Genomic DNA, 22454 nt, shown 5'->3' on the forward strand with positions numbered 1-22454 from the left:
ATATTTGGCCTTTTGTCCGTCGTTCCACATAGTTATTTAATTGCTTCAGAGAGTGATCCGCCCGTAAGTGAAGGGTTTGACGACCATTAAAGAAATATACCATATTTTCTACACATTTTAAGCAATAACTGCCGCTTGATATTGGATTTCGGTCTAAAAGTTTAACTCTGATATGCATTAGAAAATGATTCCCATCGACCCATTATCGGATGCACAATTAAAAATGATTTACAATAACAAGGGGCTTGTGGGTGTACTTAAATCATTATAATAAGTTATACTTATTTTATATTCAGCTACTAGAGTTAAAGGCGCATAAATTAAAACATATGAACAACCGATACGTAACATAACATACGTGAGTACGATAGAATAACAATCAAAAATTTATCCACACAACACGAGAAAAATGATGAGCTTAAACATTATCTTTAGCATAAATCTTAAGATTTTTTTTTTGAAATATTTTTAAGTTAGTATATCACACTGTATACTTGAACAGGTAGGAGAATTTAGCAGTAGGTCAATTATTTAAATTTAATACTCACTACCGTACGACATATACAACTTGTCATAATGAAAACAAAGCATCCTTGTAGTTTATTGTGTTTTCAATAATTTCAAGATATGACTCGGGACTATTTGTCAAAATGCTTGCGCTCGTCTGAATCCGATGTCGGCTCACTAAAAGTAACGAATAACGAAAATTGCCGTAGCGAGAGGACCGCTATGGTGGCTTTCAACAGGAATGCATTTAATTTAATAACAAATTGGAAATTATAGTAAGGATCGGGACTTTTGAGCTTTCCTAAAGATATCGCATATAGATGACATATTTAAATAAATTTTGAACCTAAGTTATATAACGCCAGTCGACATAATTCTAATTTCTTTCCATTTAAAGCGATACATATGGAATTTCGTGCGTGTATTGTTTTCTTTCTTCTGGTATTAAAATTTAAACATGAACGGGAATACCTCAACGTCAACATATCTATCCAAAGAGATATAAAAATTCGATCTAAAAATGATTTCAGTTAGCCGAAACAAACGAAATATTAGATGACATTTACTATATGGATAGTCAAGCTCCGCTTCAGCTCGAACATAGACCTCTTTCCATTATTAGTTTTTAAAGAGAGTGATGTTGGTACGTATTGTGCGTATGAAGGATCCAAAGTAAATGGCATATGTATGCACGTTTTCAATATGAGGAAAGCTCTGAGTAGATTAAGTCACGTCCGTGCTTGATAGTAACATGACAAATAAAATGGTCGTCGCATTCTTAACTGATGCTTGTAGGTTGAAGGTCAGAAGACAGATATCTGTTGCTTAGAAACTTTATCTTGATAGTTTAAATTTGGACACTTGTAATCTTAAACTTAGTACAAATATTTACTATGACCTTCAAGAAATTGAAATTACTTCCAATCGACGTTCTGCTCTATCCACAAATTCACAAAGTACCTTACAATGGTTTGTTGTTATTAGTCTAAGGTAGCGAGTATCAATAGTTCGCCGCAGGGCGAACCTATGTAACTTTCGTAATTATTTTAAAATAATAATTCTACCTTGAATAAGAAAACAAAAACATTCCTTTTATACAAAACTCATATAAAATGGAGAGATAATATAAAAATTTATAAAGTAAAACAATTAGTAAAAATAACGAATAAATATAAAAACGCGAGAGTGTCGCCAGCTCTTTAAAGAAAAATGGCTCAAAAGTATTTGTTTAATTTATTTGTGAAGCCTAGACACATAAAACGAGGAAATTGTTAATTCATATTGATAAACTAAAAAGTAAAATATTGTATACAATAAAAGAGAGAAGAACTCGTTATATATATATATATATATATATATATATATATATGTTTAGATGTGATTGCATGAAATTAGTATAAGAAATATTCGAAACTGTGAATGAGATGCAGTTAAGAAGGAGAACTTTTTTTATTAACCACAACATAGCCCTTTGCACTCTTCATTTTTTTTTTTTTTAATATAAGTCTAGCTCCTTAATTAATTTACAAAAAAAAAAAAAAAAACATAAAATATGCTCTCAATAAAAAGCCGCATTCGAATATGCAAAGTGTGTAATTATTTTTATTTCTTTTCTATATGAAGTAATACATTTCCAATAAAAGGATATCACGTGGAGCATGATGTAGGAATGTCGAGCCACACACGGAAAGGATTAAGGCGCTATAAATATGATAACTACTTTGTTTTTATTTAATATAGTATAGCAGCTATCATCTCCTCCCATCAAACTTTTATGTCGAGTGTGACTCGACATTCCTACATCCTCCTATATTCTTACGTTCCTCTTAGAAGAGCAGGGCAGAAAATCGAAATTTTTAATCTTTATTACTCCAGGTGTAAAATTGCTATTCGCTTGGATGTTGTGTTATTGTAGGCATGTCAGTCGTTCGATGGTAATCCCACAAGTTGATATATATACATTGCGGCAAAAGTACTGACAATGTTTCTGCTTAAATACGACGCTGGCAAGGCACGGGGGTTGATTGATATTTAAAGAACTCGGTAAGGGGATTAAATCATAGATATGGCAATGAAATTTTACAAAAGACACTGAGTTTTACAATTTACATTGGTTTGGCAGCCATTTCGCACTTCTTCAACTGCCAGCTAAGCCATGCTGCGCCCTTCTGGTGAGTACGCTGCGTGTGGCAGAACTTTCCATACGAGCTGCAACAGTCTATCCCGGACAACTCCTGCAACAAATGGCCAAAAAATGGCATTTTCAGGCAATTCGTGTCGCCACTTTTAAACTGTTGAAACCAAGACCGACAATTGGGGCATAATGGGGCAGCATCACCATAAGTCTCTGAACGTGTTTGGTGGGCTATGAGAGCAGATTTCTTTAAATAAATAACAAAAGTAATGAATTTGGAAGAAGAAGAATCTTGAGTGCTCCATAATTTAGGTCGACCTACGCTATTTTATCTAGAGGAAGGTCAGTACCATCGAATTCAACCGTTATGTACGCTGATATTTCCCATTTTTAAGTGTGAAAGTCGGTGATCAAAATTTTGCTTAGGTGCATTTCAAATCTCAAACTAGAATTTGTACAATTTATGGGATGTTTTGGAACTTATTTTCGCGTCTTATAAAGGTATTGAAAAAAAATTAAATTTTAATACACTATAATAAAGGGTAGGCGTGGTAAATTTTTCCTATTTTCACTTTTTTGAAAACAGGTGTTTGCAGAGTGGGCGCGTTCTTCAAACGATTTGGACCATTTTCCATATCAATCTGCGTGCGAGAACTTTCAATCCTTCTGCCAAATTTGAAGGCAATAGCTTCATTTTTGCAGTTAAGAATCTGTTTACAAAAGACATTACATAGATGGATGCTTATCTGATGCTTATCAAGAATGTATATATTTGATGGGGTCTCTGATTCTTCCTTCTGGATGTTGCAAAAGTTTTGATAAAATTAATATAACTCTCTTCCTTCGGTGATTGGTATAAAAAGTGCTTAGTCTACGCCATCCAAGTTATCGAAAAGAAAAAGCTAATAATTTCCATATATGCCCTTTTTTTCCAAATATTTCTGATTCCTTGACCTCGATACTGCTGAATAGACGTTTGATGAAGACTGGGTTGCGGTCGCTTTCTAAAATCAATAATTTTGATTAAGAGAAACCGAAAAGCATAAGTGCCCTCAGATGAACTTAAGAAATTCTTAAGAAATTTTTAAAACGATTTAGTTTTTGCATATATATATATATATTTTTTTTTTTTTTACAACCGTTTCTTCTTTTTATTATATAAACAATAATTCATAATTAATTTAATTGTTGCACGGTGAAGGAGAAACCAACAGCATATTAGTGTACCTTAATTAAAAGTTAATTACAAAGAATAAAAGAAATTAACTACATTTGTGTTTCGCTTAACATTTCTTAAGGTATAAATGAAATTTTTTACTTTAAATTCATTTATCTTTTATTTTTGGTTTCGCTTTGACTAGTGACGTATTTATTAAAATAAATTATTGTTACAATTTGAATTAAATTTCTTTTCATTTTCTACAGTTAGACAATCGTGTTTGTTGTGCACGGGTGTTTTTAAACAAAATTCCTTTCATATATAAAACTAAGCATTTGATCAGTTGTATTAGTTTCCGAGAGGAGGGGAAATCAATTCAAAAATTTATCTATACGTATATTTGTGCAATAAAATTTAAACAATAAATAAATATATTGGCAACACAATAGGGTAATAAATACAACACCACCACCAAACGATTAGTTCAAAATTGTGCCTGAAGCATTTAAGCCTTTAACTAGCAATTTATTATTGTTAACCAAATAAAAAAAAACAAAAAAAAAAAAATATTAAAGCGAACTCCACCCGGACTAAAAACTGTCGTCTTTAAATGCGCTCGACATAATTTCCGGGAAATGTGCCAAAGCAACCGGTACGTTGAGAAGTGCCAACATACCAACCATCGTCGCATTTCTCTAAAACATGCACCAAATCACCTTCGAACAGCTCCAGTTCATCGGAATTCTGTGGCTGATATTTATACAGAGCTCGATATCTATTAACAAAACGAAAAAAAAAAATGCAGGTTTAATTTCAATTTTTTTAAGCTGATATAAGATAAAGTGGCTGAAAATTTTCCGACCTAAATATGAAGATCGCCAGTAGTTTGCTAATGCCTTGATAATTGCGAACAAAAATTTCAGATAATTTAGACGTACAGTTGTCGGTGAATGATCGTTTGAGTGAATTGTTGTGAATTTTCGTGAAAATGGAAAAAAATGAGTATCGGGCTGTTGCTGCTTGTTCTGAAAGGTCTACAGGCGGACTATAGGACATCATTGTCATGCCAGTTAAGGTATCGTCGAAAGCTCCAGAGGACTAAAAGCTATAAGCACTGAGGAAAGCATCGCTTATGTCTGTGAAACATATGGAAAAAGTGGTTGTGAATATGTCTAAAGAATGCGCTGATCGCATAGGCATGGGAAAACTGACCACGCATTCTGTGGCTAGGCGCGTTTGTTCACAGTAGAACAAAATGTTGGAGTCGTAAGACGATGGGAAAATTGAATGAATCCAAACTCTATTTGCTGCGCCTATTCCGCTCAACCGCCAATGAATATTCTCTGTTGGCAAATATCGTATGGATGCCTCAGGAGTAATTACTTAATTCAGATGATGACATCATTGTGGAAACTGAAGGGTATTTTGACTGTCTTGACAACCTTTCTATAGAAAATATAACCTAAATATTAGAAATACTTGAAAGCAGCTATACCGGAACTTTGCAAGAGAGAACTTTCATTATATATAGGTCAGAAACGTTTCAAACAATTGTCGCACATACACTATTGGTTCGACATTGGTGTCGACATGTAAAATGTCCGTTTTGTTCTTCTGCGAAGCTCCTTTTGGGAAATAATTATTGGTACCAGTTTGAGTGTGATAGCCATGGCGGATAAGTGTGTTGAATTCTTGATTAATATTGGAACGAAGCGTGTCCATATGGCGGTGCGTTGTGCGATCCGTCCGCGTGACTACATCCTCAGCTCCAATATCGATAAGTACCTAAAGCTTGCTAAAATCAATTCCTTTTCTTCTTCATATTTGAATGTCAAAGGCTTACCTCCACATAGGCAACGGGAAAGATGCCCTTTCTGTTAGCTATTCGACCTTCAAACCAATTTTCGTCTACTCGTCGCGTTAGAGAAACTAATTCTCCTTTATTCAGCGATAATTCAATGCCAGATTGTGCTTGAAAATTATATTTTGCTCGGGCTTGACCTTCTGATGGCTTTTGTCGCGTTTGTTGTTTTAAATATTGTATCTCTCCTCTGCTGATGATCTATACGAAACAATGCATTATAATATATTTTATCAAAAAAAAAAAAAAAAAAAAAAAAAAAAACAAATAAAAAAAAAGTTTATTATCATCGCTTTATACTTGGTTACCTCAACATAATTAGCTGGAAAGAGGCCGACCATGGCATTTCGTTCACCCTCATACCAGTTTTTATCAATAGTTCGCCTTATATATATGATATCGCCTTTCTTAAAGCAAAGTTCTCTACAACGTAAATATATGAAATGAAAATTTAAGACATTAAAGTCGCCATAATAGTATTTTAATTGAATTTTTTTTTTTTTTACCTCGGATTTTGTCCCTGGAAATTGTAAAGGGCCCGAGCTACAGCTTTGGTTTGTAAATCTTGTTTAAGCGGCGATTTTGGCGCCAAATCGGCTGGAAAATCATCGTAACGATTAAGGGCGATTGGGGATTTTTGTGACGGTGTAAAATTGTCGGTGTGGCGACGAGCATTCATATCTTGCAGCTCTTGCAGGTACTTGCGACGGCGTTCCTCCTGATAAAGTTTTTGCATATATTCAGCTTGGCGTGACGCCAACTCTTCGTCGGTCATCGGTGGTGACCTTGGCTCCTGACATACGGGCGTCTTAAAATATATACTCACATCGGATTCGTGATAAAGATTCGGCGAAACTGAATACAGATAAATCAAATAACAAGTAACGTTTGATTTTACACGTGATCAACGCTTAATTGATTTGCTTTACTTTTCTTTTGTAAAATTTATGCACAATTTTCGCATCCGCACCCGCACCCGCACCCGCACTCGCACTTTAAATGCGTAGATATATATCTTTGTGTTTAGATAATGATATGAAACTTTAAAGTTTCTTTTTTATATGTATTTGCTTCGTTGCGTGTCAGGCTTATTAATACTTAAATGAATTTATAAATGATTTCATTCATTTATGTGGACGGACAATTTCTACAAAGCATCCGAAAATTAACTTTCACCATTTGTGTTTTCTCCCCTTTTGTTTTTCTTTTTTTTTCGTCTTTTTTTTTTATTATAAGAGCTTCGTTCTGTTTGTTAACTTTAGTTGCTAACGGAAAGTCAAAGTATGTTAAGATGGTTAGTACTTTCGCATCATCTCAGTATTTGAACTGTTTGTTAAGCAATTGATAGAAAGCAGGCAGTATGCACTTTTTACTAAACTTTAACTAAACTTTAAGTTTATATCATCCGTGAATCGAAAAGATTGCCTCAATGGTTGATATGCTCGCTCTTCGTCTTTCTTTGTCTAAATTGAATTTTTTTATTAAGAGTAAAATTTTCAATTGATTAACGAAAGCAAACAACCGTCTATCGCTAATTGTTCACTTGTATTATAATTTTTATCAAAACGATGAACCGAAATTTAACCTTTACACGATGGGACACGATGGGCATTCGGAATTCGTTCTAAGCCCTTCACTTGCTTTGTTTTACTATTAGACACAATGAATGACACGTACTTTGTTTTCAATTTCGTGTAAATACTGCTTCAGAGCGGATTTAAGTATGAGAAAACAAAAAAAAAGAAAAAAAGAAAAGACTGTTAAGAGAATTAAATGCGCGACACACTACCGTTTATTGTAGAAAGAAATTTATGAATGAGTAAATATGTGAAAGCACTTGTGTGCAAATCAAGTATAAATAATCGCATATAAAAAGAGATGTTCGCCTCATTTCTTTCCTTAGGAAGCGAGCGAGAGACAGAGAGAGAGAGAAAGAGATTATATTTTTCATTTCGTAATGGAGGATATATTAATGTTATCACAAGATATGCCAAAGTTATAAAAACGGTTCATTTCTTTATGATATCAAGATCCAAAAAATTTGTCTGAATAGAGTTTTGAGTAAACTATTTTTGGTTTTTACAATGGTTTTTAATAATAAATTTGAGAATAATTATTTAATAGACATGATCTGCTTCGACTTTAGCTGATTAAGAAGTCCATAACTTAATCGCTGATTAGCATAGAGAACAAAGTGAGGAAGCGGCGTCATAGCTAAACTAGTATTTCCTCCATTTCGAGGGATTCTACCCCGTAGCAATATATGTTAAATAAATGAAGAGACAAGCTAAAAACATTAGAAGATAATAGGATGTAATGTTTCCTTACACTCGTCAAAGAATCACGCGGCCATGTTAGACTTGGCGTTTCATTTGCAGTCTTTCGAAATATCCATCAAAGACATAATGTTATTTTTTCTTCAGGGGATATGTTACCTATGCGTTTAATACGCTGATTGCCAGAAAGGGAAAAAGAAAGAGTGGCGAGCGCAGCCAAATGGGCGTGTGTCCAATCGGCAAGTGTTGCGCCTTTGTCGATTCGGCACTCACCAAAGTAAAATCTACTGCAGTGACATTTGAACCCGCGAGAACGGTCATGGTAATCGGGATTCTTAATTATTCAGAGGAGACTCGAACCTGAAGCAATATGGGCTAAATAAGAAATAAATAAAGTATTAAAAGATTGGACTTCGATTGAGTGTAACGATTTTTTACATCCACCAATGAACCACGTGGCCATATTACTCTTTCATTCGCGTTTCATTTGTAGCGTTTCGAATACGCAGCAGAGACTGTGTAAAATATACATTGTTTTTTTTTTTTTTAATATGACAAATCACTGAGGGGATATGTTCCCTGTCCGCTATGTAACGCTGCCACTATCAGAGAGAAGACAGGAAAGAGACAGAAATAGAGCGGTGGTGGCCGCAGCTTAGCAACTGTGTGCGACATCGATAAATGTTCTGCTTTTAGCGATTGAGCACTTGACCAAACAAAACTCTACCGCAGCTAAGATTTGGGCCAGCGAACACTGACTTCTTACTCATGGTTCTCACTTACTCGGCCAGTCAGGCAGATATCGTTGCTTTTACCTGTCAAGCAACGATCTTCTTGATTCCGTCTGTCGATTTGCTTATTGTTCGTGTAACGTTCATGCTTCTCAAAAAGGGGAACGGGAAGCAGAACAGATACTCCCATCAATAAGAAAATTCTTTCTTCATTTACTTTTTATGCATTAGTGTCAAGTGGTGGGTATTGAAGATTCTCCTAAGAGGAATAAAAATTTTTCCTTACAAGTAAAAGTAAAGTCCTCTCTACGCAGACAACAATATGCAACAATAGTTTATGTGCGAAAACAGTTTAAAGATTTATGTGTCTCTATATAACTAAGTTTGACTCAGAAAATACTTAAGAGAAAATTCATCATAGTACTCGTTCGTCTCTTTGATAATTTATAACATGAGATATGTTAGTTGAAACTCTTTATCTGTTTAAAGCTACTATGTAACACCACCAGATCTTTCCGATTGAGACGATAGTCTTGCATCTTATGGGTTTTTCGTTCAAATGCTTCAAAGGCAACATTCTTAGGATGTAATTAATTTGTGGCCTCATTGTCTTTCGGCTTAAACAAAGCAACAAAGTTGATTGTTGTTAATAAATTCATAGTAATTTACTCTTGTTACACTTATTACAGTCGCGCATGTTGTAATTTTTTCCGCATTATTTTCAATGGATTCTTTACATGCATCGTCAAAAGATGAGATATGCTCAGTTTGTCAAAATGTTTGCGATATTTGAATTTAAGCGTAAGGAATTCTATAAGATGTAAAAGTCTGTTATGACAATTTGCAAGGGTTAAATACCCCATGGCATAGAAAGCTGGTATAGCGAAGACAATGTTAGCAAAAAAACGATTTCTTATATTCCGCAACATTCAACATTGGAAAAAGAAGGCGTAATGTGCCCAATAAGGTTTCTAAGTAATTCGAAATAAAGACGAACACGAAGGCCTCGTCATAGTTTCTTTAATAATTACAGCATCACTTGTTAGGTAGTATCAACATTCAAAGGAAATGTTTTAAAGTTATATGGTCTACCGATTATTCGTTTGCGCGTTACGGTCGTTTTCATATTTCATATATGTATTCAGTCAATATTGGCGACATTTACTTGCTATCCTATGAACTTATTGAGTGACGTGTGACTACAGTATTTATATAATTAAGACGTGGTAAAAATCAATATTACGGCCATACAAAACTATAATGTACAAATGCTCTCACATAACTTGCTAACGTTTTAAAGTTATGATATATGTATATATATCTCAGATAGGCCTAAACAGACAAATATGGTTACCTCTTTTATTTTTTCCTATAACTGTTACCGAGCGATGGGGTTGAATTCATTTTATAGAAATTTATGGAACAGAAGGAATGTTCAGGGACCTTATGAAATGTGCATATTTTTGATCAATATCGAACACTGAGTCTATCTAAGCAGGTTTATCCCTCTGTCTCTCCGTTTACGTGGTAAGCACTCTCTTGGCCGCAAACAAATCGTCTTCAAACTTGGCGAAAACATTGAAAGTTCTTGCACGGAGGTTGATTTTAAAATTGGGTAAAATGTGTCAAAGAACACCCGCGCCCGGCTTGAACTGAGCACATTATTGTTTTCAAAAGAGAAAAAATTGAGTTTTTTGCTCATTTCTTATATTCTATAACAAATATGGCGATAAAAATTTCCAAGTATAATCTGTAGGTGATCCTGCACAAAAAAGAGAAATAATTGTTTTTTTTTTCTTTTCTTAGGCAGAGGCGTTGGGTACAAAAGATTCGGCCACAATCGCATATAATTTTCTCACTTTGCATTTCTTTTTAGTTTTGCGGTTTCGTTTAAAGCTTCCGACGATAGATCTTGTGACTAATGAAAAATCTAGTTTCATACTTTCATTAATATTGGATATTTCTTAGAAGTTCTAAATTAATTTACTTAAGCCAACTCAAAGGTATTATCATCAAACATTTGCAAGCGGAAAGTGAAAGAAGAGAAAGAGTTTGCGTTCGGGTAGAACTGAGATTTTTGTTTATAAGCGCTGATCGTTCTGTTTTTCAATTTTGACCTCTGCTATCGTTTTTGTTTTTTATACATTTTGATAGGCAGATGTACCGATTTAATCTGCAGGTTATAAGAACGTCATGTGTTTAGCAACGGCTATGATTGAGTATTAAAAATTAGCGCGTTCCTACCATTCGGCGTTATGAAATTGCATTGTGGATAAGGAGGAGTGTTAGTTATATTTTCGGGTTCGTGTTTCGTGTTCAACGTAATTATTTTTTATTTATTTTCAAATTACGTGACAATCCAGGTAGCGTACACAATTCGCTCTTTAAATTGCAACACATATCTTCCCTGCTTGCCTTTACGGTCGCGCATAGGTCATTCGTAGTGAGTGTGGTGTATATCGGGAGTAGCGTAAACAAATTTTTATTGCTTTTTCTAAGAAATGTTTTAACATTATTCGTGAGGTCCTAACATATCTTTAAGATTCGCCTAACAATATGACTTTCCTTGCTGAAGTAAATACATCCAACAAGGTGTATAGCTGCGTTGATGAATGAGTAGAATTCTGTGGCAAAAAGCGATGCCCCGGCGGCTGGAATCGTCAATTTTTCTGCTTAAATCACAGCAATTCGTTCTTAAGACGTGATGAGTGATAGAAAATGGAAATGAAAGAGTGTCAACAGCTTAACAAATGAGTTTGCTGATCAAGCAAATTAGCGACGTCGATTGTAAAGCCGGATATCCTAGGCAACCCCATTTAAGAATAGCGTTTAACTAGCTGTAGGGTGTTATGAGATGCTTCTATAGAACAACAACGAAAACAAGAATAACAACTGATAAAGCTGTGACAATTATTAAAAGGAAAACGATTGCGGGAAGGTACTCCTGATATGCGCATTTCTCAGTAAGACGACATTCGTCCTCTTATTACGCAACCAGTCTAAGAAATTTTAACAGCACTAAACTTGAATGTGTCTTCAATCATCAGAGATTCCTTATTAATCGATCGGCACTTTCATTCTTATTACTATATTAAGAAAAAGATGGTCTTTATAGGTAACTTAAACTTAATCTAAAACTAAATCGCGTGGGATACATGTGTATCTAGCGATGGGTGATAAAACATCTCCTTCTCACTCACTTCATATAACGCCTTATATTCGTAAGAAACTGACTATGACGTTTTTATCTCATATTTTCGTTGCGCTTATTGTTCAGAAGCCGTTGTCTACCTTAGCGGGAACAACTAATGTTTCAGGAGGGAAAAAATTTGCACCAGCATTTTTGTATGTCTATCCTACGAGAAACTTAGTTATCCTTTAAATCCCGAAGAACAAAATGTCTTTTAGTGATGCCTTTTATTCTCTTAAAAGCAACAACAAACTAAAAATATGCGCTGTGTGTGAGGAGAATAATCTCGAAAGGCGGAAGGGTAGGAAAGAAGTTTGCGAAATTTTGGTATTTCGTGTAATTTATAATCTTCATATTTGCTTTGCTTACATTTGCAGCGGGTACAAAATGAGAGCGTGGATTAAACTTAAACTCAACATTGATTAATAATTTGTTTTGAAAAATATGTGAAGACATTATGCATAAGCTCAACATTTCACGTTTGAAATTTGATTTCGAAATTATAAAAATTTGCCCGGACCCTATTTGTTTGCGCACGGACGAACGGACCAACAGAGAAACACAAAAAAAGAATGCGACCGGGATCAAGAAATTACGTAAGATTGGAAAACTTCTGCAATGTTAAGTAAAAGTCATTAACCTTTAAATTTTACATTGGTTTCCCTTTTCGTTTGGCGCGGCTTACATCTCCCTGTCTCGGCATTATCCGGGACATAGCGGGCTTTGGGTTGATGTATTATCGGATCAAATTTCTGATTTGCAAAACAATCGTCTTGCGTTGCAATCGCTGGTTTCTCCCCGTGAACACTGCCAGCCGGCTGACGTTTATGTTTCGATAGAATGTTTTTAATATTGAGAGATAATTTATTTTGATGACATTTGTCAAGAGATTGGCGTGAGATATGTAACACTTGTTGGGCATTGCTGCGCATATCGGGAACTGACGATGAAATTTTCGGTTTTGAATTGTTTCGCTTGTCTAGATGCGTTTTCGAAGTCAAGTGTTCTTTTCGCTTATTTATATTATTGCAACTCATTATTGTTGGAGATAGTCTTTTACGCATTAAATCGCGTAGTTTTGGACGTAGATGAAAGGATCTTTCAGCTTTAGGTTTTGATTTTAACCATTTATTTTGTGACTCAAATTTATGAGTTAACCACGAAACGTCGCCATCATTGCTTAAGATGTCTTTTGACTCTGAGACCGTTATCAAAAGTTCAGGGTCGCTGCGCACCTTTCTCAGCATATCTATCCCAAAAAAAGGACCGTTATCGCTATAATGTTGATGAAGATTTTCAAATTTTCTTCTAATTTTTTGCACTTCCCCGGTATTTACACGCTGCAAATATGAAGAAGACTGAGACTGAGGCGATTGACTCTGTGATGGGCTGAAGTCTCGTTCTTGGTATCGTATATCTTGATCCGCATAGTTGAGGAAAGAGGGGTCATCAAAATATGAATTGACTTTTGCTATTTGAAAATTGTAAATTTCCGGTGGTCTCGGGGGAAGAGACGGTGTACGAAAATTTACTTTTTGCGAACGTTTCTCGCCAAATAAATCATTTAGATTGGTGAGCGATGAGCACAGCTCTTTTCGCATGCGATAAACATGAGTTGGCTTCTCAGTGTGATGCTCTTTTCCTTCTACACTGCATACCGCGTCACCTTCGTCCGCCGAAGAATCTTCACAGGCGCGATAAATCGTTTTCGTGGGCTCATCATATTTACGCTCCTCAAAGTATTTAATTTTCTGGGAAATATTGTCACTTGAAGTCTTAACTTGTCGAAAGTCATTTTTAGAAGATTTCTCAAACTCGATGGGTGGTCTCGGCGGTACTTGGGGTGGTACAGCAAGGGGTATTTGACTTGGGTGATTTGTTTCGATATTCAAGTTCCCATTTAAATTGGATTTAATTTTACCTGCTTCCTGTTTTTTGACAGCATTTTCAAGCAATTGTTGCTTAGTTAGAGTTGAATGGCATCGTACCCTCAACGGGGAGGATAGTTTGATATTGTTCGCAGGCTGAACTGTAACTATATATTCTTCCGAAACTTGATTGTGAAGGGCAGGATCGCAACTTTCGATATTCTCATAATTTAGTTGTTGATTTGTAACCCGTTTGACTTCACCTTTCTTAATCGGAAGACCAAAGTTGTGCGGTAGGTTAGATATTGTATTTCTGCGATTATATGGTCGGCAAGTCTCCAATTGGCGATCATAATTTTGAAAGATCAGAATTTTTTCGAAGTCTTCGCGTAAATCTTCGACAGATCTTTTTTTAGATATCAAACCTAAGTCGAAATCCTTGTTCCATTTAATTTCGTTTATGTCTTTCGAACGGAAAAGAAAATCCTTTTTCTCTTGTTCTTCTTTCAATTTGGCTACTAAGTGATTTAATTCCTTCTCAGCCTTTTCATACGACCGTACTTTGCGCCACTCATCATAATCCAGAAGTTCAGAGCTTTTGCGCAAAGGTCTAAACTCAGTTGTTGATGTCGTTTTTTCCAATTGTCCTATGCGTTCTAAAATACTATAGAATTTGCTTAGTTCTGTGAAACGTTTAGATGTGCTAAGGTAAGAACAAGTAGGACTATGTTGATCGCTATCAAGTGTTGTTGCGCTGTGGGCTAATTCTCTACATAAATGAATGCCACGATTAGAACGGTCATCGGCACTACTCAAACTACTGGCGCGTACTATCTTAGTAGATTCTTCTCTTAAATTGGAGCGACAGCTCTCTATCTTGCGTCTAGATGGAGAGCGCATATTACGTGACTGAGAAATTCGTATTTCACGAGTGGGTGAAAATTTCCTGGAGTTATCGTCCAACCGCACTCCTATAGAGCAATTCGTAGTCTCGGCGTGTTCTCTGTCGCTTGACGCAAAACTAGGGGGACAAGTTTTATTATATACGTTAAAACTCGACATTTCCGATAGAGGCTGAGGTAATGACTTTGTGAGTCTTGCGGTAGATTCGTCCCAAAATGAGGGTACACCTTGCAGGGCAGGTATGGTCGTTATATTTTTATATTCGTCATAAGCAAGCTTGGCAGATGCTGCACTTTTTTCCGCTAATGGCAAAGCTAAAGAAAATTCCGATTTGCTTTCTATCATATTTCGGCTCATTTCTGATTGATTCTGCGTTTTGAGTTTAGATTGGGTTTTATAGGGTTTCTCGTTGAGATGTGTTGCACTATAGTAAGGGCTTTCCAATGAAAATGTCGAATTTGATTTCGCTAAACTAGCACTGGAGCTATGTTTTAGAGGGTACGATAAGCTTGTCTTCTTAAAAGGCTTACCCGCGTTGCTTCTGTAATCTTTGATTATGACTGTGTGCTCATATTCTGGAAAGTAAGTCATATTTGGGAATTGATTTATTGGTTGGTATCGGCAACGTATACAAGAACGAGGCACGGAATGGCTGCGTCTCTGCATAACAGATTCTGCGAGAGATTGAAACGCTTTCTTAACGTCTTGCGGAGACTTTAACGATGGATCCCGTAAAATATTTGTACTGGCCTCAAAAGTTCCGCGACGCAACGATGGTAAGATATTTTCAAGCCGTTTTTTTTTCCTCCGCGAACGTACGCTCTTTTGAGATACTACGACCAAAAGCTACAGGACTACGATTTATCTGGCGTGATCCAAATATTCGCGGTTGATTCTTGGTAGTTTTGATTGTTTGTAACGCTTGTTGAGGTTTTGTAGGGTTTAAAAAACAATTACGTTGGGATTTTGGGGAGAGAATGATATTAGTTGACTTTGGTCGTAAAATCTGTTCGTGTTGGTTTCGCTTCCGTATCCTTACAATACTATTTTCGATTGGATTGAGTTTATTTGCTCCTGCATTTTGAAAACACTTTTCGTGACGTGATGCCGAATTACTAGGAATAGCTGATCCTTTACCGCTTTTCTTATTGCAATGTTTGTTGTTTAGAGGCTTGCCATTAACGGGAACTTTCTTCTTCTGGTTTAGGGGTATAAAAGAGGGCATTTTCTTCGAAAATTCAGATATCATTGCTATTTCTTTTGCCCTTTAAAAGTTTGCCTTACGGACGTGGACGAAAGCTTCTTGCTATACTTGATTAAAAAGTGTACGTAAAGTTTGATAATCATTTTTTTTTTTCAAAATCGTTTAATCGGTGCAGTGCGCTCGGTAGAAGAAGAGATGTAAAGAACAAATTCAACAGGACTGACTCTTCTTCTTATTGCTGTGTCTGGTGTTGGTACTTTTCGTGATTTTAGATATAACGTCCAAATTTTTCTTTTTTTTTTTCTAACTATTAGTAATGTATACACATATACACACATGTATACACGTATATATAAGGATGTAAAGGAAAGTTGAGAAATTGAAACACTTACAAAATTATTAAGAAAATTGCGAGACTATTGATATCTCTTACACAAGAATGGTATAAGATTTGATTTTTGCTTCATGTTAAATATGTGGATTGTGCGGCGTGTGTGTGTAGAGTTGTGCCCTTTGCTACAATATAACAACCGAAATGTTGTAGTTTTACCTTTAAGTTTTTCGGGTGCTGGCTTACGAAAACCATACAATGGCGGTTCGCCACCGGCTTGCACGTTCCTATAGGCAATTTTTTGCTCAATGGGACCCAAAGTGCTGCTCTGCGTTGCTTCTTTCTTGCGAAACACCAAATTTGAATCACTTGTATAACCAGATTCTAATGAAAGAGCTCTACGCGGGCAAGACGTAATAAACAAAATATATTTATCGAAAGTATTATATAATTTTTTAGCGTAATATTACCTGGCGAGATTTCCGTCGTTGGCATGCGAAGATAGTTTCGTTTGGTCGAGTTGCTGTCAAAGATACAAGAAACATGTTTTACTTTAGAAAGTCGTTCATAACCTAAAAATGCTAAATGTTCAAATGTGAAAATCTTTCTAAAGCAAGAAACTGATTTTTTTTTAAATGAAGCACGCGGAAAGAGCTTTGCTGAATTCATGTTCCGTACCGATTTGGTACTTATCCTGTCGCGGCTAGTTTTACTTGGAAATTCTAAGGGCCCAAGGCCCACCATTGAATACCCTACAGCATCCTGCAGTTGTATGTGGAGAAGCATCGAAAAAATTGGGCAATCGGAACAATTTTCAATAACGTTTGTCCTTAAGCCAAAACACGTCAATGTAAAATTGCATCAAAATATCTCAAAAGTTGCGGCCTGTAGATTGAACACAAAAAAACAGGACGGACAGACAAGCATAGATCGAAGCAGAAAGGGATACTGAATCGATCAGTAAAAGAAAAAGTGGGTCTCTCTCAAATCCTTCCCAACATTACCTGCGTCCCCACAAATTTGCTATACCCTTGCACCACAAGTTGTGTAGGGTTTAAGAAGTAAGGTAGAAAAATCTGCATTTGTTGCCCGAATGTCCCAAATATTTGAATAAAAAAGCTACAGCTGTTTAAACCGAAGGGGAACAGCCATAGTTTGGCCGATATGGTAAATATAACGGAACTATACACGCAATTCTCTTTTTACTTGGGCTTTTTTACCCGATTTTGAAACATAACCTCAAAAGTGCCATAGTGCCGCATATATTTTTTACACGATTTTCTAAGCAACGTATCTACCGTGTAAAAAAGAGATTTTGCGCATACTACATTCAGTCGAAAATTTAAACTTTCTGTTAGATTGCTTTAGATTTTTTAGATTCAACTTTTTATACCGTTTCTATACACAACCTGCACAAGTTTGTGAGGAGACAATCTATCAAGGACGGCAATTAAATAATGTTCATGTACCGGGAAAAGTTGAAGAAAACCGAAATACGAATGTTTCGTATTTGCATGCCATGCATTGCTGGTTAAATCATATGTGGCGGGATTGGATTTTTTCTACGCGCGGGGAGCCATTTTAATTACCAGAGTATTTCAAATGAAATTTAATGAACTCCTGCCATTTTTGAAACGGTCAATTATAAATTTTGAAAACTGAACTACGCCGATTTCTCGTAAAAAATTTAAAAATTTAGCAGAAGATTTAACATGACGTGCAAGGGAAATTCCTCGCGTGTCCGCAGGGACTAGCGTAGTATCAGATATTAATGCAAAGCTGTAGTCTGAGATCTATACTGCTGAAAATTAAAGCGGTTCTACTTCATAATCGAAATAATAACATTAATTTGGAATTTCTTTAAATCTGAACGCAAGAAAACCAACACAGGCCCATAAAAAACTTTGTGTCATATAAGCTACTTGCCGTAGTTGTCTTCAATGGTATATATACTTCACGAGCGATAGGGAACTTGTTTGGGAACTATTAATGTCTAAGAGTCTCCATTCTTCCATCCTCAGTAAAGTTTGCTGAAAGACTAAGTTAGCTGCAAGCTATACTTTCAAAAGTTAGCTTCAAAAGTAAAGACTAAATAACAAATCAGAACATTTTCAAGGAGTCGCCTGCAATGAATTCCGATTTTTGATCCTCAGAGCCTTAATGCGTATATTAATTAAGGAATTATTTGATGCAAATTCTTATCCCTGTTAGTTTTTACTACGCTTACACTCCGGATAAAATTAGAATAAGAAAATTACGATAGTTGGATAATGATTTTTGCGCTTCCGCGATAAGGAATTTGTCCCTAACTGACAATTGGCTTAATTTAAACTTCTACTAAAGTATTAATGCATACCACATTATTGAAGATGTCCATTACTTCGTCCCACCACTAAAAATATGAATAAAATACATAAGAAAATAATTCAAATAACTTTTCAAACGTATCTTATACCTTATAACACAAAAATTCAGATCATGTTGAACATGCTGCTGCATAAAATGATGAAATGAGTGAAAAAACGATGTGCATGGATGAGAAAACTTAATTCGTCTTAGGGCAGGGTATTTCTTTTTTTTTTTTTTTGTTAATTAAATAAATGTCACAAGAGGCAAGAATGCGTGAGAAAGTAATTTCCACCCGTACCATCAAATTGCGGGAATTTGTTTGTTTACTCATTATGTTTGTACTACGAGTCAGAAATTTTAGGAAATAGATTTTCTTAATGAGCATAAGAGTACAACCTGTTGTCAAGCTTGAGACAAAGACACTATGCTTAATTCATCTACAATTTTTTTCAGATATAAGTACAACAAATATCCTTTGCTAAGAAAAGTTGATCAGGTGAAACTCATATGTTTCTTGAGTTATACGTAGCCTGTAAGACGGTCCTACGCCATTTAGAGGGCTTACGCCTAAGTTGAAGCGTCGATCTTTGGTCGAAATTCGCCATATTGACCAAAGCGAGGCCTATCAAGCGTCTCTAATTATTTATTGTTCCCGGGATTGTAGAGTAACCACAGCCACCACAATATTCTCCGATAAACCGTTTGGCTCCCGTGCACTGGTTATACCAACTTTCCGTGCTAATTGGAAAATGCGGCCATGTGCATGCGATATAATAAAGGGGCATTCCGATACCTCTGGTCCATATTGTTCAGATTCTAATTCTTTCGGGTGGTCGGCGTTGCCCGGTATTTAGCCACTCTTGCATTTCCATGGATTCTCAATGACCAAGATAAAGCCTCTACTCACATTATTACTTCTCTGGTCGCCTTACAAACTTGTATTAAATTTTGAGGCCTCATAGTCGCTGATTGCTTGATAAAGAAGTGTGAAAGCAGACTTACGATAGTCAGGATACCTTTTCCATGTCTAGCTCCAAACGCCGGGAACATCAAAAAGTTTATAAAACACATGATCCTTCACCAGAACTATTCTTTATCGAACTTCTTTTTGAATAGCTCGATTCTTTCGTTGAATGATGTATTGCCCTATCAAGATGTGATATATTTTGTTAGAGCTTGGTGCAATCGCTCCACAGTTCTAAAGTGTCTACTAAACATTCGTATCCTAACTTGACCTTTCTGATTTTGCGGCAAAAGTCGCTGTCTTTATTGATATGGTTTAAAAATTCGAGTTATCTCGTGAAGGAAAGTCAACGCAATGGAGTTATGAAGGAAAGCGATCTTACAATAAAATGGATTTAAGTCCTTGCGTAAAGCACACGACAGCCGAGTCAAGTCGCTGGTTATAAAACCAAACGAGTTCAAGTCTTTGTGTAAACATTCCATAAGCTGGGCCTTATTGATAAATTCTCATCCTTAATACTATACTTGGGCATAGCACAATATGCTCTTCCGTAAGCTTTGACATATGTTGACAGATGTGAAGAAAGTGAAACGAATGGGAATAAAATTATTTGCTGAATTTAGTTAAGCGTATCCCTTCACCGGTACACTATTGCCTACCTAAACTTTATTCCACTCGCTGAAATTAAATTGAATTTCTGCTGGCCCTGTCTTCATTACGCTCAAGATTTGATTCATTGCTCGTAGTGATGGGTAGCCGCTACTGAATGAATATGGTTGGTATGTTGAGAAAAATGAACTACCTGAAGGCATTTACATGCATGTACAGTTACGATAGTTTCTATGAAAAATTTCTACCAATACGAATAATAAAATATCAATAACTGCGTTTTTCCCCCGGTTCCCCATTTTCTCAGAATGTTTTAAAATTAAAAAGAGAATGAGTGCAAAGTTTCTAGCAGACCAAGCGAATAATTGCTTTCAGTGAATACCTTCGTGAAACAAAAGAACATCTACTAAGGTTATTATGGATGATGCAGGTATGGGAGTAGAACGACATTTATATTAAGGATATTTTCTACTTACCCTTTTCTTTTCTTTCTCTGATATTGACGAATGGCCTGTGATATAATTTTCTATGCGACCAGGTTGGTTTTTATACGTACCATATCCCGATTTAATTGGTTCTGATGTAAGACCATGAAAGCTGCTCGATAAAGAATGGAATAAAGAAATGAAATAATTCATCGGACAGTAATAATGATAGAATCGTTTTGCTTTGTTTACCTATTGTTGCTAGTACTGTTGCGCAAATTAACATTTGACGAGACAGACACTAAACGTTGTGGATTTGTTGTACGATATTTTATTGTTGAGTAATCTGTTTCTTTTGCGGGCTCCGGTTCTGATTGATATCCACTGTATTGCTGCAGCTTTCGACCTAAATACATATGCATGCACATGTAAACAACAATACAAATAGAAAATCATATTAATGTTAAATACAGTTTAATTAACTGTAAGTGGTATATAATTTAGGAATTACAGAAGATGAAAGAGTTATGCACAAAACATGCTGCAAAAGTTAATGATTGTTTATATATATATATATATATATATATGTATATATATTTGTATCTTAATTAGGTATAGCTTGGAATATGCATTTCTATGCAGGACAAATGTGTTTAGCTGATGGTAATTCACTTAATACTACAACTTATAATTGAATTGGATTAATTACATCTTTTGAATTGAGTTCATTTCTCATATCCACCAGCAAAGTAAAGGATATTCTAAAGTTGGGTAAGTCCTTTAAATCTATTGTCGATTAGCACATTTGTCCATCGTCTCTATTGATATTCTTATTTTGAGAAAAGCTCTGCAACCCGTGCGCGATTACATTTTTAACTTATTTTCTATTTTCATGGTAAGGTGTGTTTTTTCTTATCAGATTTGCAATCAAAAAAATGGTCAGATGCCAAAAAGCAGCTTTTCGGACATTTATTTATTTACTTTTTTCGGAGAATGTTCACTTAGTAATGCGAGGGATTTGCTTTGTGCACGAAACAAGCGTCCTAAGTAGAACTACTGTTGGGAAACAATTTCACAGCTTGATGGTACTTTCTCTGATTGTGGTTGATCTATTGACGTCCAAATAGAGCCTCTTTCTTTCTACGTAGAATTAGCCAAAAAGATTGTCAGCTGTGCAGCAAAAAACTCATGGTGGAGGCAATTATTAGAACTTAATAAAAATCTGGAGATTGAATTGGAGCAACGACACTAAAAACTGATTATTTGTTGCGACTGTACTTGCTACAAAACTTCGGCACCCACCAAAGATTCGGGTATAGAAGGATTAGATGAAATCAGATGTATCTAAATCAAAGATTAAGGAGAAGCTTCATCCTAAGAAGTGAAATGGAAGGACGATTCGAAAGAATCAATTTAGCTTTTCTGCTCCGAATAAATGATGCTATACTGTATAGAAGACAGCAAATGGAAATTCATCTTCTAAAGAAATGTGTGACTTCACGTAGCTCAGTCAGTTTACAATCTCACTACTGATTGATAAATCTTAAAGGTTCATTCATAATGACGGGGCCAAAGTTGATTCATCAATTTCTTAATTTGCCAACCACGAGACGACGTTTATAAATTCGTCGAAGGACGTCACAAGGGGGGATTGATACGAGGTGAAATGCAGCAACATTTCAAGCCAGTAAATAGATCGGAGAGGCGAACGAAAGAATTTACAAAGATTAAAAGATCCACTCATGTTTAGCGTTTCGTGTGAAAAAGTCCTAGTTTTGCGGGCACTTTTTTTTTTATATGACTAATCACATAGGAGATGTTTTCTATAAGTGTGACACGGTGGTGATCAAGAAAAATTGGGGAGAGGGCGATAGGGAGTTTAGGTCCGGTCTACAAATGCTATGCCTATAGCTATGATCTCATAAGAATAGCAATTAAAGCAT

At 35.7% G+C, this 22454-nt stretch overlaps 2 protein-coding genes across 16 annotated transcripts in view; both read right to left on the reverse strand.

The window, feature by feature from the left end:
- Positions 1-4134: 4134 nt before the first annotated feature.
- Positions 4135-22454, reverse strand: part of LOC119636940 (sorbin and SH3 domain-containing protein 1-like) — a 36415-nt gene continuing 18095 nt past the window's right edge. For 12 of the 15 annotated variants that reach the window (XM_038032680.1, XM_038032677.1, XM_038032678.1 and 9 more), the window contains 10 exons: positions 20764-20917; positions 20563-20683; positions 18521-18556; positions 16635-16687; positions 16384-16562; positions 6168-6516; positions 5970-6084; positions 5644-5862; positions 5365-5585; positions 4135-4575 (listed from right to left, as the gene is read on the reverse strand). In XM_038032680.1, coding sequence (XP_037888608.1) covers positions 4407-4575; positions 5365-5585; positions 5644-5862; positions 5970-6084; positions 6168-6516; positions 16384-16562; positions 16635-16687; positions 18521-18556; positions 20563-20683; positions 20764-20917 — 1616 coding nt within the window. In that variant the 3' untranslated portion in view covers positions 4135-4406. Of the gene's footprint in view, positions 4576-5364; positions 5586-5643; positions 5863-5969; positions 6085-6167; positions 6517-6590; positions 7417-16383; positions 16563-16634; positions 16688-18520; positions 18557-20562; positions 20684-20763; positions 20918-22454 lie in introns of those variants that run through there. The other 3 variants (XM_038032676.1, XM_038032682.1, XM_038032689.1) reach the window with 2 other exon arrangements.
- On the reverse strand, positions 15330-16376 carry LOC119636941. Its single transcript, XM_038032690.1, has one exon. It carries the CDS (start codon positions 15876-15878, stop codon positions 15417-15419), a length of 462 nt encoding a protein of 153 aa, XP_037888618.1. The 5' UTR covers positions 15879-16376; the 3' UTR covers positions 15330-15416.

The sequence above is a fragment of the Glossina fuscipes genome, unplaced genomic scaffold, assembly GCF_014805625.2.
Source record: "Glossina fuscipes isolate IAEA_lab_2018 unplaced genomic scaffold, Yale_Gfus_2 42, whole genome shotgun sequence".
NCBI lineage: Eukaryota > Metazoa > Arthropoda > Insecta > Diptera > Glossinidae > Glossina > Glossina fuscipes.